General features: G+C 42.6%; 1 protein-coding gene across 2 annotated transcripts in view; it reads right to left on the bottom strand.

The window, feature by feature from the left end:
• The window catches only part of LOC143806708 (ribosomal protein S6 kinase alpha-4-like), a 138,706-nt gene that overhangs the window by 85,658 nt on the left and 38,626 nt on the right, over positions 1-14,422 (bottom strand). For both annotated transcript variants that reach the window (XM_077287528.1, XM_077287529.1), the window contains exons 2-3: positions 14,213-14,284; positions 10,317-10,535 (exon numbers count right to left, since the gene is read on the bottom strand). In XM_077287528.1, the coding sequence (XP_077143643.1) occupies positions 10,317-10,535; positions 14,213-14,284 (291 nt within the window). The remainder of the gene's footprint in view (positions 1-10,316; positions 10,536-14,212; positions 14,285-14,422) is intronic.

Here is a 14,422-nt window from a genome sequence, read left to right as displayed (position 1 = left end):
CTGTTTATTACCAGTGCTGTGAGACATCACTGAGCTTGTTATCAGTGCAGTGTGACATCACTGAGCTTATTATCAGTGCAGTGTGACATCACTGAGCTTATTATCAGTGCAGTGTGACATCACTGAGCTTATTATCAGTGCAGCGTGACATCACTGAGCTTATTATCAGTGCAGTGTGACATCGCCGTGCTTATTATCAGTGCAGTGTGACATCACTGAGCTTATTATCAGTGCAGTGTGACATCACTGTGCTTATTATCAGTGCAGTGGAACATCGCTGTGCTTATTATCAGTGCAGTGTGACATCACTGAGCTTATTATCAGTGCAGTGTGACATCACTGAGCTTATTATCAGTGCAGTGTGACATCGCTGCTTATTATCAGTGCAATGTGACATCGCTGTTTATTATCAGTGCAGTGTGACATCACTGAGCTCATTATCAGTGCAGTGTGACATCACTGAGCTTATTATCAGTGCAGTGTGACATCACTGAGCTTATTACCAGTGCAGTGTGACATCGCTGCTTATTATCAGTGCAATGTGACATCGCTGTTTATTATCAGTGCAGTGTGACATCACTGAGCTTATTACCAGTGCAGTGTGACATCGCTGTGCTTATTATCAGTGCAGTGTGACATCACTGACTTTATTTCAGTGCAGTGTGACATCGCTGCTTGTTATCAGTGCAATGTGACATCGCTGTTTATTACCAGTGCAGTGTGACATCACTGAGCTTATTATCAGTGCAGTTTAACATCACTGAGCTTATTATCAGTGCAGTGTGACATCGCTGTGCTTATTATCAGTGCAGTGTGACATCATTGAGCTTATTATCAGTGCAGTGTGACATCATTGAGCTTATTATCAGTGCAGTGTGACATCACTGAGCTTATTATCAGTGCAGTGTAACATCACTGAGCTTATTATCAGTGCAGTGTGACATCGCTGTGCTTATTATCAGTGCAGTGTGACATCACTGAGCTTATTATCAGTGCAGTGTGACATCACTGAGCTTATTATCAGTGCAGTGTGACATCGCTGTGCTTATTATCAGTGCAGTGTGACATCGCTGTGCTTATTATCAGTGCAGTGTGACATCACTGAGCTTATTATCAGTGCAGTGTGACATCACTGAGCTTATTATCAGTGCAGTGTGACATCACTGAGCTTATTATCAGTGCAGTGTGACATCGCCGTGCTTATTATCAGTGCAGTGTGACATCGCCGTGCTTATTATCAGTGCAGTGTGACATCACTGAGCTTATTATCAGTGTAGTGGGACATCGCTGTGCTTATTATCAGTGCAGTGTGACATCGCTGAGCTTATTATCAGTGCAGTGTGATAGCACTGAGCTTATTATCAGTGCAGTGTGACATCGCTGCTTATTATCAGTGCAATGTGACATTGCTGTTTATTATCAGTGCAGTGTGACATCACTGAGCTCATTATCAGTGCAGTGTGACATCACTGAGCTTATTACCAGTGCAGTGTGACATCGCTGCTTATTATCAGTGCAATGTGACATCGCTGCTTATTATCAGTGCAGTGTGACATCGCTGCTTATTATCAGTGCAATGTGACATCGCTGTTTATTATCAGTGCAGTGTGACATCACTGAGCTCATTATCAGTGCAGTGTGACATCACTGAGCTCATTATCAGTGCAGTGTGACATCACTGAGCTTATTACCAGTGCAGTGTGACATCACTGAGCTTATTATCAGTGCAGTGTGACATCGCCGTGCTTATTATCAGTGCAGTGTGACATCACTGAGCTTATTATCAGTGCAGTGTGACATCGCTGTGCTTATTATCAGTGCAGTGGGACATCGCTGTGCTTATTATCAGTGCAGTGTGACATCACTGAGCTTATTATCAGTGCAGTGTGACAGCACTGAGCTTATTATCAGTGCAGTGTGACATCGCTGCTTATTATCAGTGCAATGTGACATCGCTGTTTATTATCAGTGCAGTGTGACATCACTGAGCTCATTATCAGTGCAGTGTGACATCACTGAGCTTATTATCAGTGCAGTGTGACATCACTGAGCTCATTATCAGTGCAGTGTGACATCACTGAGCTTATTATCAGTGCAGTGTGACATCACTGAGCTTATTACCAGTGCAGTGTGACATCGCTGCTTATTATCAGTGCAATGTGACATCGCTGTTTATTATCAGTGCAGTGTGACATCACTGAGCTTATTACCAGTGCAGTGTGACATCGCTGTGCTTATTATCAGTGCAGTGTGACATCACTGACTTTATTTCAGCGCAGTGTGACATCGCTGCTTGTTATCAGTGCAATGTGACATCGCTGTTTATTACCAGTGCAGTGTGACATCACTGAGCTTATTATCAGTGCAGTTTAACATCACTGAGCTTATTATCAGTGCAGTGTGACATCGCTGTGCTTATTATCAGTGCAGTGTGACATCGCTGTGCTTATTATCAGTGCAGTGTGACATCGCTGCTTATTATCAGTGCAATGTGACATCGCTGTTTATTACCAGTGCAGTGAGACATCACTGAGCTTGTTATCAGTGCAGTGTAACATCACTGAGCTTATTATCAGTGCAGTGGGACATCGCTGTGCTTATTATCAGTGCAGTGTGACATCACTGAGCTTATTATCAGTGCAGTGTGACAGCACTGAGCTTATTATCAGTGCAGTGTGACATCGCTGCTTATTATCAGTGCAATGTGACATCGCTGTTTATTATCAGTGCAGTGTGACATCACTGAGCTTATTATCAGTGCAGTGTGACATCACTGAGCTTATTATCAGTGCAGTGTGACATCGCTGTGCTTATTTATCAGTGCAGTGTGACATCACTGAGCTCATTATCAGTGCAGTGTGACATCACTGAGCTTAATATCAGTGCAGTGTGACATCACTGAGCTTATTACCAGTGCAGTGTGACATCGCTGTGCTTATTATCAGTGCAGTGTGACATCGCTGCTTATTATCAGTGCAGTGTGACATCACTGAGCTTATTATCAGTGCAGTGTGACATCGCTGTGCTTATTATCAGTGCAGTGTGACATCACTGAGCTTATTATCAGTGTAGTGTGACAGCACTGAGCTTATTATCAGTGCAGTGTGACATCGCTGCTTATTATCAGTGCAATGTGACATCGCTGTTTATTATCAGTGCAGTGTGACATCACTGAGCTCATTATCAGTGCAGTGTGACATCACTGAGCTTATTATCAGTGCAGTGTGACATCACTGAGCTTATTACCAGTGCAGTGTGACATCGCTGCTTATTATCAGTGCAATGTGACATCGCTGTTTATCAGTGCAGTGTGACATCACTGAGCTCATTATCAGTGCAGTGTGACATCACTGAGCTTATTATCAGTGCAGTGTGACATCACTGAGCTTATTACCAGTGCAGTGTGACATCGCTGTGCTTATTATCAGTGCAGTGTGACATCACTGAGCATATTATCAGTGCAGTGTGACATCGCTGTTTATTATCAGTGCAGTGTGACATCGCTGTGCTTATTATCAGTGCAGTGTGACATCGCTGTGCTTATTATCAGTGCAGTGTGACATCACTGAGCTTATTATCAGTGCAGTGTGACATCGCTGTGCTTATTATCAGTGCAGTGTGACATCGCTGAGCTTATTATCAGTGCAGTGTGACATCGCTGCTTATTATCAGTGCAGTGTGACATCGCTGCTTATTATCAGTGCAGTATGACATCACTGAGCTTATTATCAGTGCAGTGTAACATCACTGAGCTTATTATCAGTGCAGTGGGACATCGCTGTGCTTATTATCAGTGCAGTGTGACATCACTGAGCTTATTATCAGTGCAGTGTGACAGCACTGAGCTTATTATCAGTGCAGTGTGACATCGCTGCTTATTATCAGTGCAATGTGACATCGCTGTTTATTATCAGTGCAGTGTGACATCACTGAGCTTATTATCAGTGCAGTGTGACATCACTGAGCTTATTATCAGTGCAGTGTGACATCGCTGTGCTTATTTATCAGTGCAGTGTGACATCACTGAGCTCATTATCAGTGCAGTGTGACATCACTGAGCTTATTATCAGTGCAGTGTGACATCACTGAGCTTATTACCAGTGCAGTGTGACATCGCTGTGCTTATTATCAGTGCAGTGTGACATCGCTGCTTATTATCAGTGCAGTGTGACATCACTGAGCTTATTATCAGTGCAGTGTGACATCGCTGTGCTTATTATCAGTGCAGTGTGACATCACTGAGCTTATTATCAGTGTAGTGTGACAGCACTGAGCTTATTATCAGTGCAGTGTGACATCGCTGCTTATTATCAGTGCAATGTGACATCGCTGTTTATTATCAGTGCAGTGTGACATCACTGAGCTCATTATCAGTGCAGTGTGACATCACTGAGCTTATTATCAGTGCAGTGTGACATCACTGAGCTTATTACCAGTGCAGTGTGACATCGCTGCTTATTATCAGTGCAATGTGACATCGCTGTTTATCAGTGCAGTGTGACATCACTGAGCTCATTATCAGTGCAGTGTGACATCACTGAGCTTATTATCAGTGCAGTGTGACATCACTGAGCTTATTACCAGTGCAGTGTGACATCGCTGTGCTTATTATCAGTGCAGTGTGACATCACTGAGCATATTATCAGTGCAGTGTGACATCGCTGTTTATTATCAGTGCAGTGTGACATCGCTGTGCTTATTATCAGTGCAGTGTGACATCGCTGTGCTTATTATCAGTGCAGTGTGACATCACTGAGCTTATTATCAGTGCAGTGTGACATCGCTGTGCTTATTATCAGTGCAGTGTGACATCGCTGAGCTTATTATCAGTGCAGTGTGACATCGCTGCTTATTATCAGTGCAGTGTGACATCGCTGCTTATTATCAGTGCAGTATGACATCACTGAGCTTATTATCAGTGCAGTGTGACATCGCTGCTTATTATCAGTGCAGTGTGACATCGCTGAGCTTATTATCAGTGCAGTGACATCACTGTGCTTATTATCAGTGCAGTGGGACATCGCTGTGCTTATTATCAGTGCAGTGTGACATCGCTGAGCTTATTATCAGTGCATTGTGATAGCACTGAGCTTATTATCAGTGCAGTGTGACATCACTGAGCTCATTATCAGTGCAGTGTGACATCACTGAGCTTATTATCAGTGCAGTGTGACATCACTGAGCTTATTATCAGTGCAGTGTGACATCACTGAGCTTATTACCAGTGCAGTGTGACATCGCTGTGCTTATTATCAGTGCAGTGTGACATCGCTGCTTATTATCAGTGCAGTGTGACATCACTGAGCTTATTATCAGTGCAGTGTGACATCGCTGTGCTTATTATCAGTGCAGTGTGACATCACTGAGCTTATTATCAGTGCAGTGTGACATCGCTGCTTATTATCAGTGCAGTGTGACATCACTGAGCTTATTATCAGTGCAGTGTGACATCACTGAGCTTATTACCAGTGCAGTGTGACATCGCTGCTTATTATCAGTGCAATGTGACATCGCTGTTTATTATCAGTGCAGTGTGACATCACTGAGCTCATTATCAGTGCAGTGTGACATCACTGAGCTCATTATCAGTGCAGTGTGACATCACTGAGCTTATTACCAGTGCAGTGTGACATCACTGAGCTTATTATCAGTGCAGTGTGACATCGCCGTGCTTATTATCAGTGCAGTGTGACATCACTGAGCTCATTATCAGTGCAGTGTGACATCACTGAGCTCATTATCAGTGCAGTGTGACATCACTGAGCTTATTACCAGTGCAGTGTGACATCACTGAGCTTATTATCAGTGCAGTGTGACATCGCCGTGCTTATTATCAGTGCAGTGTGACATCACTGAGCTTATTATCAGTGCAGTGTGACATCGCTGTGCTTATTATCAGTGCAGTGGGACATCGCTGTGCTTATTATCAGTGCAGTGTGACATCACTGAGCTTATTATCAGTGCAGTGTGACAGCACTGAGCTTATTATCAGTGCAGTGTGACATCGCTGCTTATTATCAGTGCAATGTGACATCGCTGTTTATTATCAGTGCAGTGTGACATCACTGAGCTCATTATCAGTGCAGTGTGACATCACTGAGCTTATTACACAGGTCAACAAAAAAAAATTTTTTTTCTGGTGTCCAAAATATTTTAATGAATTTGAGGTATTTTTGGGGTGCTGATTCTGAATATGTCATCAGCTTTGCCAGATTGGCTCAAGTTTTTGACATTTTTGGTATCTTATTTATAGCACTTGTTGGTAAATGTGACGCATCATCTCATTAATTTCTTTGGATTAGTACTTGAACTGAGCAGTTCTCAAGATAGTTTTGTGTTAATTAGTGTTCTAAAAGTTTGTTCATAGCTTGATTTTTGCACTAACTTTATGTTGTTGTCTGTTTTCCAGTGAAAAGCATGAACTCATCAAGAAGAAGTTGTCTTAACGATCCAGACTCATTCTGTTACATTTGTGGTGAATACACACTGCCAAAACATAGGAGAAACATAACAGACTTCGTAAAAAAAAAGTGTATTTTGCCTATTTTGGGGTTATGCTTGGGGACCAAGACAAGTTTTGGGCACCACACATAGTGTGCAAAGCATGTATCGAATTATTACGAAAATGGAGCAAAGGACAAAGAAAAAGCTTCAAATTTGGTGTTCCAATGGTGTGGAGAGAGCCAAAAAATCATCATGATGACTGTTATTTCTGTGCAGTGCAAGTGCAAGGATTCAATAAGCATAAGAAACGAAAATGGGAGTAACATGGAATCTGCAAGAAGGCCTGTCCCTCATTGTGAAGATGTGCCTGTACCTGTGTTTACCATAAATAACAGTCATCATGATGATTTTTTGGCTCTCTCCACACCATTGGAACACCAAATTTGAAGCTTTTTCTTTGTCCTTTGCTCCATTTTCGTAATAATTCGATACATGCTTTGCACACTATGTGTGGTGCCCAAAACTTGTCTTGGTCCCCAAGCATAACCCCAAAATAGGCAAAATACACTTTTTTTACGAAGTCTGTTATGTTTCTTCTATGTTTTAACAGTGTGTATTCACCACAAATGTAACAGAATGAGTCTGGATCGTTAAGACAACTTCTTCTTGATGAGTTCATGCTTTTCACTGGAAAACAGACAACAACATAAAGTTAGTGCAAAAATCAAGCTATGAACAAACTTTTAGAACACTAATTAACACAAAACTATATTGAGAACTGCTCAGTTCAAGTACTAATCCAAAGAAATTAATGAGATGATGCGTCGCATTTACCAACAAGTGCTATAAATAAGATACCAAAAATCTCAAAAACTTGAGCCAATCTGGCAAAACTGATGACATATTCAGAATCAGCACCCCAAAAATACCCTAAATTCGATGAAATATCTTTGGCACCAAAAATGCTGTTGACCAGTGTTATCAGTGCAGTGTGACATCACTGAGCTTATTACCAGTGCAGTGTGACATCGCTGCTTATTATCAGTGCAATGTGACATCGCTGTTTATTATCAGTGCAGTGTGACATCACTGAGCTCATTATCAGTGCAGTGTGACATCACTGAGCTTATTATCAGTGCAGTGTGACATCACTGAGCTTATTACCAGTGCAGTGTGACATCGCTGCTTATTATCAGTGCAATGTGACATCGCTGTTTATTATCAGTGCAGTGTGACATCACTGAGCTTATTACCAGTGCAGTGTGACATCGCTGTGCTTTTTATCAGTGCAGTGTGACATCACTGACTTTATTTCAGCGCAGTGTGACATCGCTGCTTGTTATCAGTGCAATGTGACATCGCTGTTTATTACCAGTGCAGTGTGACATCACTGAGCTTATTATCAGTGCAGTTTAACATCACTGAGCTTATTATCAGTGCAGTGTGACATCGCTGTGCTTATTATCAGTGCAGTGTGACATCGCTGTGCTTATTATCAGTGCAGTGTGACATCGCTGCTTATTATCAGTGCAATGTGACATCGCTGTTTATTACCAGTGCAGTGAGACATCACTGAGCTTGTTATCAGTGCAGTGTGACATCACTGAGCTTATTATCAGAGCAGTGTGACATCAGTGAGCTTATTATCAGTGCAGTGTGACATCACTGAGCTTATTATCAGTGCAGTGTGACATCACTGAGCTTATTATCAGTGCAGTGTGACATCGCCGTGCTTATTATCAGTGCAGTGTGACATCACTGAGCTTATTATCAGTGCAGTGTGACATCGCTGTGCTTATTATCAGTGCAGTGGGACATCGCTGTGCTTATTATCAGTGCAGTGTGACATCACTGAGCTTACCAGTGCAGTGTGACATCGCTGCTTATTATCAGTGCAATGTGACATCGCTGTTTATTATCAGTGCAGTGTGACATCACTGAGCTCATTATCAGTGCAGTGTGACATCACTGAGCTTATTATCAGTGCAGTGTGACATCACTGAGCTTATTACCAGTGCAGTGTGACATCGCTGTGCTTATTATCAGTGCAGTGTGACATCGCTGCTTATTATCAGTGCAGTGTGACATCACTGAGCTTATTATCAGTGCAGTGTGACATCACTGTGCTTATTATCAGTGCAGTGGGACATCGCTGTGCTTATTATCAGTGCAGTGTGACATCACTGAGCTTATTATCAGTGCAGTGTGACAGCACTGAGCTTATTATCAGTGCAGTGTGACATCGCTGCTTATTATCAGTGCAATGTGACATCGCTGTTTATTATCAGTGCAGTGTGACATCACTGAGCTTATTATCAGTGCAGTGTGACATCACTGAGCTTATTATCAGTGCAGTGTGACATCGCTGTGCTTATTTATCAGTGCAGTGTGACATCACTGAGCTCATTATCAGTGCAGTGTGACATCACTGAGCTTATTATCAGTGCAGTGTGACATCACTGAGCTTATTACCAGTGCAGTGTGACATCGCTGTGCTTATTATCAGTGCAGTGTGACATCGCTGCTTATTATCAGTGCAGTGTGACATCACTGAGCTTATTATCAGTGCAGTGTGACATCGCTGTGCTTATTATCAGTGCAGTGTGACATCACTGAGCTTATTATCAGTGTAGTGTGACAGCACTGAGCTTATTATCAGTGCAGTGTGACATCGCTGCTTATTATCAGTGCAATGTGACATCGCTGTTTATTATCAGTGCAGTGTGACATCACTGAGCTCATTATCAGTGCAGTGTGACATCACTGAGCTTATTATCAGTGCAGTGTGACATCACTGAGCTTATTACCAGTGCAGTGTGACATCGCTGCTTATTATCAGTGCAATGTGACATCGCTGTTTATCAGTGCAGTGTGACATCACTGAGCTCATTATCAGTGCAGTGTGACATCACTGAGCTTATTATCAGTGCAGTGTGACATCACTGAGCTTATTACCAGTGCAGTGTGACATCGCTGTGCTTATTATCAGTGCAGTGTGACATCGCTGCTTATTATCAGTGCAGTGTGACATCACTGAGCATATTATCAGTGCAGTGTGACATCGCTGTTTATTATCAGTGCAGTGTGACATCGCTGTGCTTATTATCAGTGCAGTGTGACATCGCTGTGCTTATTATCAGTGCAGTGTGACATCACTGAGCTTATTATCAGTGCAGTGTGACATCGCTGTGCTTATTATCAGTGCAGTGTGACATCACTGAGCTTATTATCAGTGCAGTGTGACATAGCTGCTTATTATCAGTGCAGTGTGACATCGCTGCTTATTATCAGTGCAGTATGACATCACTGCTTATTATCAGTGCAGTATGACATCACTGCTTATTATCAGTGCAGTGTGACATCGCTGAGCTTATTATCAGTGCAGTGTGACATCGCTGCGCTTATTATCATTGTATTATAACCTCACTTGTTTATTATGGCTGTACTGTGACACTGCTGTGCTTATCATGACTGTACTTTGATTAAAACCGCAACCTTTGTTATAATTTTTAATTCATAAATCAATATTACACATGGAAATAAGCAACTCCTTAATAAATCGTATCAGTGAGATCGGCTTCTTTCTCCACCAGGACTGATTATTCATACTAAATACAAAGGTATAATCTGATTTCAGTGAAGACAGATTTCCACATTACAGGGATAGGAGATGGCAGTTGGTGCTTTTAAAATTTTATTGAGGGGCTAGAGGCCGACACAGACATTCTACTGCACGTCCTCCATAGAACTTTACGAGCACCAACTGTCACCTCCTATCTCAGTAATGGGAAAGTCTGTCTTCACTGAAAACAGATTTTACCCATGAATGGAGAATGCTGGTTAATATTAAGTCGAATATCACATTTGCCTACCTAGTATCAGGTGGAGTTTGGCATCTGTCTGGAAGGCGTAATGAAGGGTCACAAGGAAGGGGCTCTGCCTCACGTGCTCCAGGACCGTGCGCTCAGTCCTTGTGTGCTCCGCAGTCTTCTCCTTCTGGACCAGCGCTGCTTTGCGCAGAACCTTCATGGCATAGAGACGTTTTGCATCTGGGCCAGTTACTTTACGTACAAGGAAAACTTTCCCATATGCTGCAAGAGGAAAGAAAAACAAATATTACATGAGCAGAAGCGAGAGTAGATTTTTTTTTGCATTTTAATATTTCATTTTGCATGATAATAATGTTAAACCGTATGTCATGTAGTGAAGCAATTATCAAGGTACACAAGTCTTAAAGGGAACCTGTCACCCCGGTTTTTCACTCGGAGATAAAAATACCGCTACATAGGGCCTGAGCTGTGCTTTACAAAAGTGTTTTTTTTCTACCCTGATTCCCCACCTAAGCTGCCGAAATTACTTACCAAAGTCGCCGTTTTCGCTTGTCAATCATGCTGGTCTGGTCATAGGGGCGTGGTGACAAAGCTGTTTCTTCCCCCAGATCTTGCTTAGGTTTCCGTTGGTGGCGTAGTGGTTTGCGACTGCGCAGGTGACGAAAAACAGCGCGCTCTGCGCTATATCCCTGGTGATCGGTGGGGGCGGCCATCTTCCTGTGGCCGCGCGTGCGCAGTTGGGAGCGCTCTGCTGCCCGGGGCTTCAGGAAAATGGCCGCGGGATGCCGCGCGTGCGCAGATGGGGATCGCAGCGGCCATTTTCCTGAAGCAGAGTTCGCATCTCGGCTTCAGGAAAATGGCCGCCGCGATCTCCATCTGCGCACGCGCAGCAGCCCGCGGTAAGTAATTTCGGCAGCTTAGGTGGGGAATCAGGGTAGAAAAAAAACACTTTTGTAAAGCACAGCTCATGCCCTATGTAGCGGTATTTTTATCTCCGAATGAAAAACCGGGGTGACAGGTTCCCTTTAAGGAAAATAGAAAAAATTGGGAGTCCGGCTCAACAGGACCGGATTTTCCTTTTCTTTTTCAAAAGAAATTGCAGTGCATACAAAAGAAAAAAAATTACATGGTCGACATGACCCAGTCGAAGCATTTTGACTGCACTAGGCAGTCTTATTCATGACTTTTGTATGCACTATAATTTCTTTTGAAAAATAAAAAGAAAAGGAAAATCCAGTCCTGTTGAGCCGGACTCCATATTTTCTATTTTCCTTGATGTGAGGCCAGGCCGAGGCCGGAGTCTGAGCCCCAGGTTGATTGAGCATGGAGCAACTGGGTGAGCTGGAATCAAGTTTCTACACAAGTCTTAAGCCTTGTTCACTAGTGTGCGGCCGTCTCCTGTCCCAGCCATTTCTGGCTTATGACCAAGCATTTCCACAGAATCCGAAAAGCCCCCAATACTCAGCTCCGCCTGCATCAATTACAGTCATGGACCAAGAAAGCATGATATAATGGACATTATATATATATATATACACTAGCTGAAGAGCCCGGCGTTGCCTGGGCATAGTAAATATCTGTGGTTAGTTATAGCACCTCACTTCTCTTATTTTTCCATCACGCCTCTCATTTTCCCCATCACAACTTTCATTTTCCCCCTCACATCTCTCATTTTCTCCCTCACACCTCTCATTTTCCCCCTCACTCCTCTTATTTTCCCCCTCACTCCTCTTTCCCCCCTAACACTTGTCATTTCGACCTCACGTCTGTCATTTTCCGATCACTCCACTATTTTCCCTCACTCCTCTCATGTTGCACTCACACCTTTTCATTTTCACCTCACACCTCTCATTTTCACCTCAGTATATACATGTTTGTCATCTCCCTTATATATAGTATACACCTGTATGTCATCTCCTGTATATAGTATATACCTGTATGTCATCTCCCCTGTATATAGTATATACCTGCTGTGTGTCATGTCCCCTGTATATAGTATATAACTGTATGTCATCTCCTCCTATATATAGTATATACCTGTATGTAATCTCCTCCTGTATATAGTATATACCTGTGTGTCATCTCACCTATATATAGTATATATCTGTGTGTCATCTCCTCCTGTATATAGTATATACCTGTATGTCATCTCCTCCTATACATAGCATATACCTGTATGTCATCTCCTCCTGTATATACTATATACCTGTAGGTAATCTGCTCCTGTATATAGTATATACCTGTGTGTCATCTCCTCCTGTATATAGTATATACCTGTATGTCATCTCCTGCTGTATGTAGTATGTACCTGTATGTCATCTCCTCCTCTATATAGTATATACCTGTGTGTCATCTCTCCTGTATATAGTATATATCTGTGTGTCATCTCCTCCTGTATATAGTATATACCTGTGTGTCATCTCCCCTGTAAATAGTATATACCTGTGTGTCATCTCCTCCTGTATATAGTATATATCTGTATGTCATCTCCTCCTGTATTAGACCTCGTTCACACGTTATTTGGTCAGTATTTTTACCTCAGTATTTGTAAGCTAAATTGGCAGCCTGATAAATCCCCAGCCAACAGTAAGCCCACCCCCTGGCAGTATATATTAGCTCACACATACACATAATAGACAGGTCATGTGACTGACAGCTGCCGGATTCCTATATGGTACATTTGTTGCTCTTGTAGTTTGTCTGCTTATTAAACAGATTTTTATTTTTGAAGGATAATACCAGACTTGTCTGTGTTTTAGGGCGAGTTTCGTGTGTCAAGTTGTGTGTGTTGAGTTGCGTGTGGCGACATGCATGTAGCGACTTTTGTGAGATGAGTTTTGTGTGGCGACATGCGTGTAGCAACTTTTTGTGTCGAGTTGCATGTGACAGGTTAGTGTAGCAAGTTGTGTGCAGCAAGTTTTGCGCATGGCGAGTTTTATGTGTGGTGCCTTTTGAGTATGTGCAAGTTTTGTGTGAGGCAACTTTTGCATGTGTTGCAACTTTTGTGCATGTGGCAATTTTTCCGCGTGTGCAAGTTTTGCGTGTGGCGAGTTTTCCATGAGGTGAGTTTTGCACGTGTGGCGAGTTTTGCATGTGGAGAGTTTTGCGCGTGGCGAGTTTTGAGCGGCGACTTTTGTGTTTCGACTTTTATGTGGCGAGGTTGGTGTATGTGTGGTGAAATGTGCGCTGAGGGTGGTATATGTGTTCGAGCACGTGGTAGTGTGTGGCGCATTTTGTGTGTGTGTTCATATCCCCGTGGTGGTGTGGTGATTATCCCATGTCGGGGCCCCACCTTAGCAACTGTACAGTATATACTCTTTGGGGCCATCGCTCTCATTCTTTAAGTCCCCCTTGTTCACATCTGGCAGCTGTTAATTTGCCTCCAACACTTTTCCTTTCATTTTTTCCCCATTATGTAGATAGGGGCAAAATTGTTTGGTGAATTGGAAAGCGCGGGGTTAAAATTTCACCTCACAACATAACTTTGACGCTCTCGGGGTCCAGACGTGTGACTGTGCAAAATTTTGTGCCTGTAGCTGCGACGCCTCCAACACTTTTCCTTTCACTTTTTCCCCATTATGTAGATAGGGGCAAAATTGTTTGGTGAATTGGAAAGCGCGGGGTTAAAATTTCACCTCACAACATAGCTTTGACGCTCTCGGGGTCCAGACGTGTGACTGTGCAAAATTTTGTGCCTGTAGCTGCGACGCCTCCAACACTTTTCCTTTCACTTTTTCCCCATTATGTAGATAGGGGCAAAATTGTTTGGTGAATTGGAAAGCACGGGGTTAAAATTTCACATCACAACATAGCCTATGACGCTCTCGGGGTCCAGACGTGTGACTGTGCAAAATTTTGTGGCTGTAGCTGCGACGGTTCAGATGCCAATCCCGGATATATATATGTATATATATTGGACATTACACATCGGCTCTTACCTCCAGTGCCCAGGATTTTTAGCAGTTCAAAGTCTTCCATCCCAACTTTATCTTCATGTTCTGTTAGATTCACTATAACAAAAAATAATGAAACGAATAAGACTTTTTTTTTTTTACTTAAATGCATGTTTTTGGGTCTAAAAAATAATAATTTTGCAATTAGGTTTCATTAAAAAATTGTAGCCCATCTATTACCGGCTGAAGAGTTAA

This window comes from Ranitomeya variabilis, chromosome 2, assembly GCF_051348905.1.
Source record: "Ranitomeya variabilis isolate aRanVar5 chromosome 2, aRanVar5.hap1, whole genome shotgun sequence".
Lineage (NCBI taxonomy): Eukaryota > Metazoa > Chordata > Amphibia > Anura > Dendrobatidae > Ranitomeya > Ranitomeya variabilis.
The sequence above is the reverse complement of the archived record's forward strand: the minus strand, read 5'-3'. Positions and strand labels throughout refer to the sequence as shown.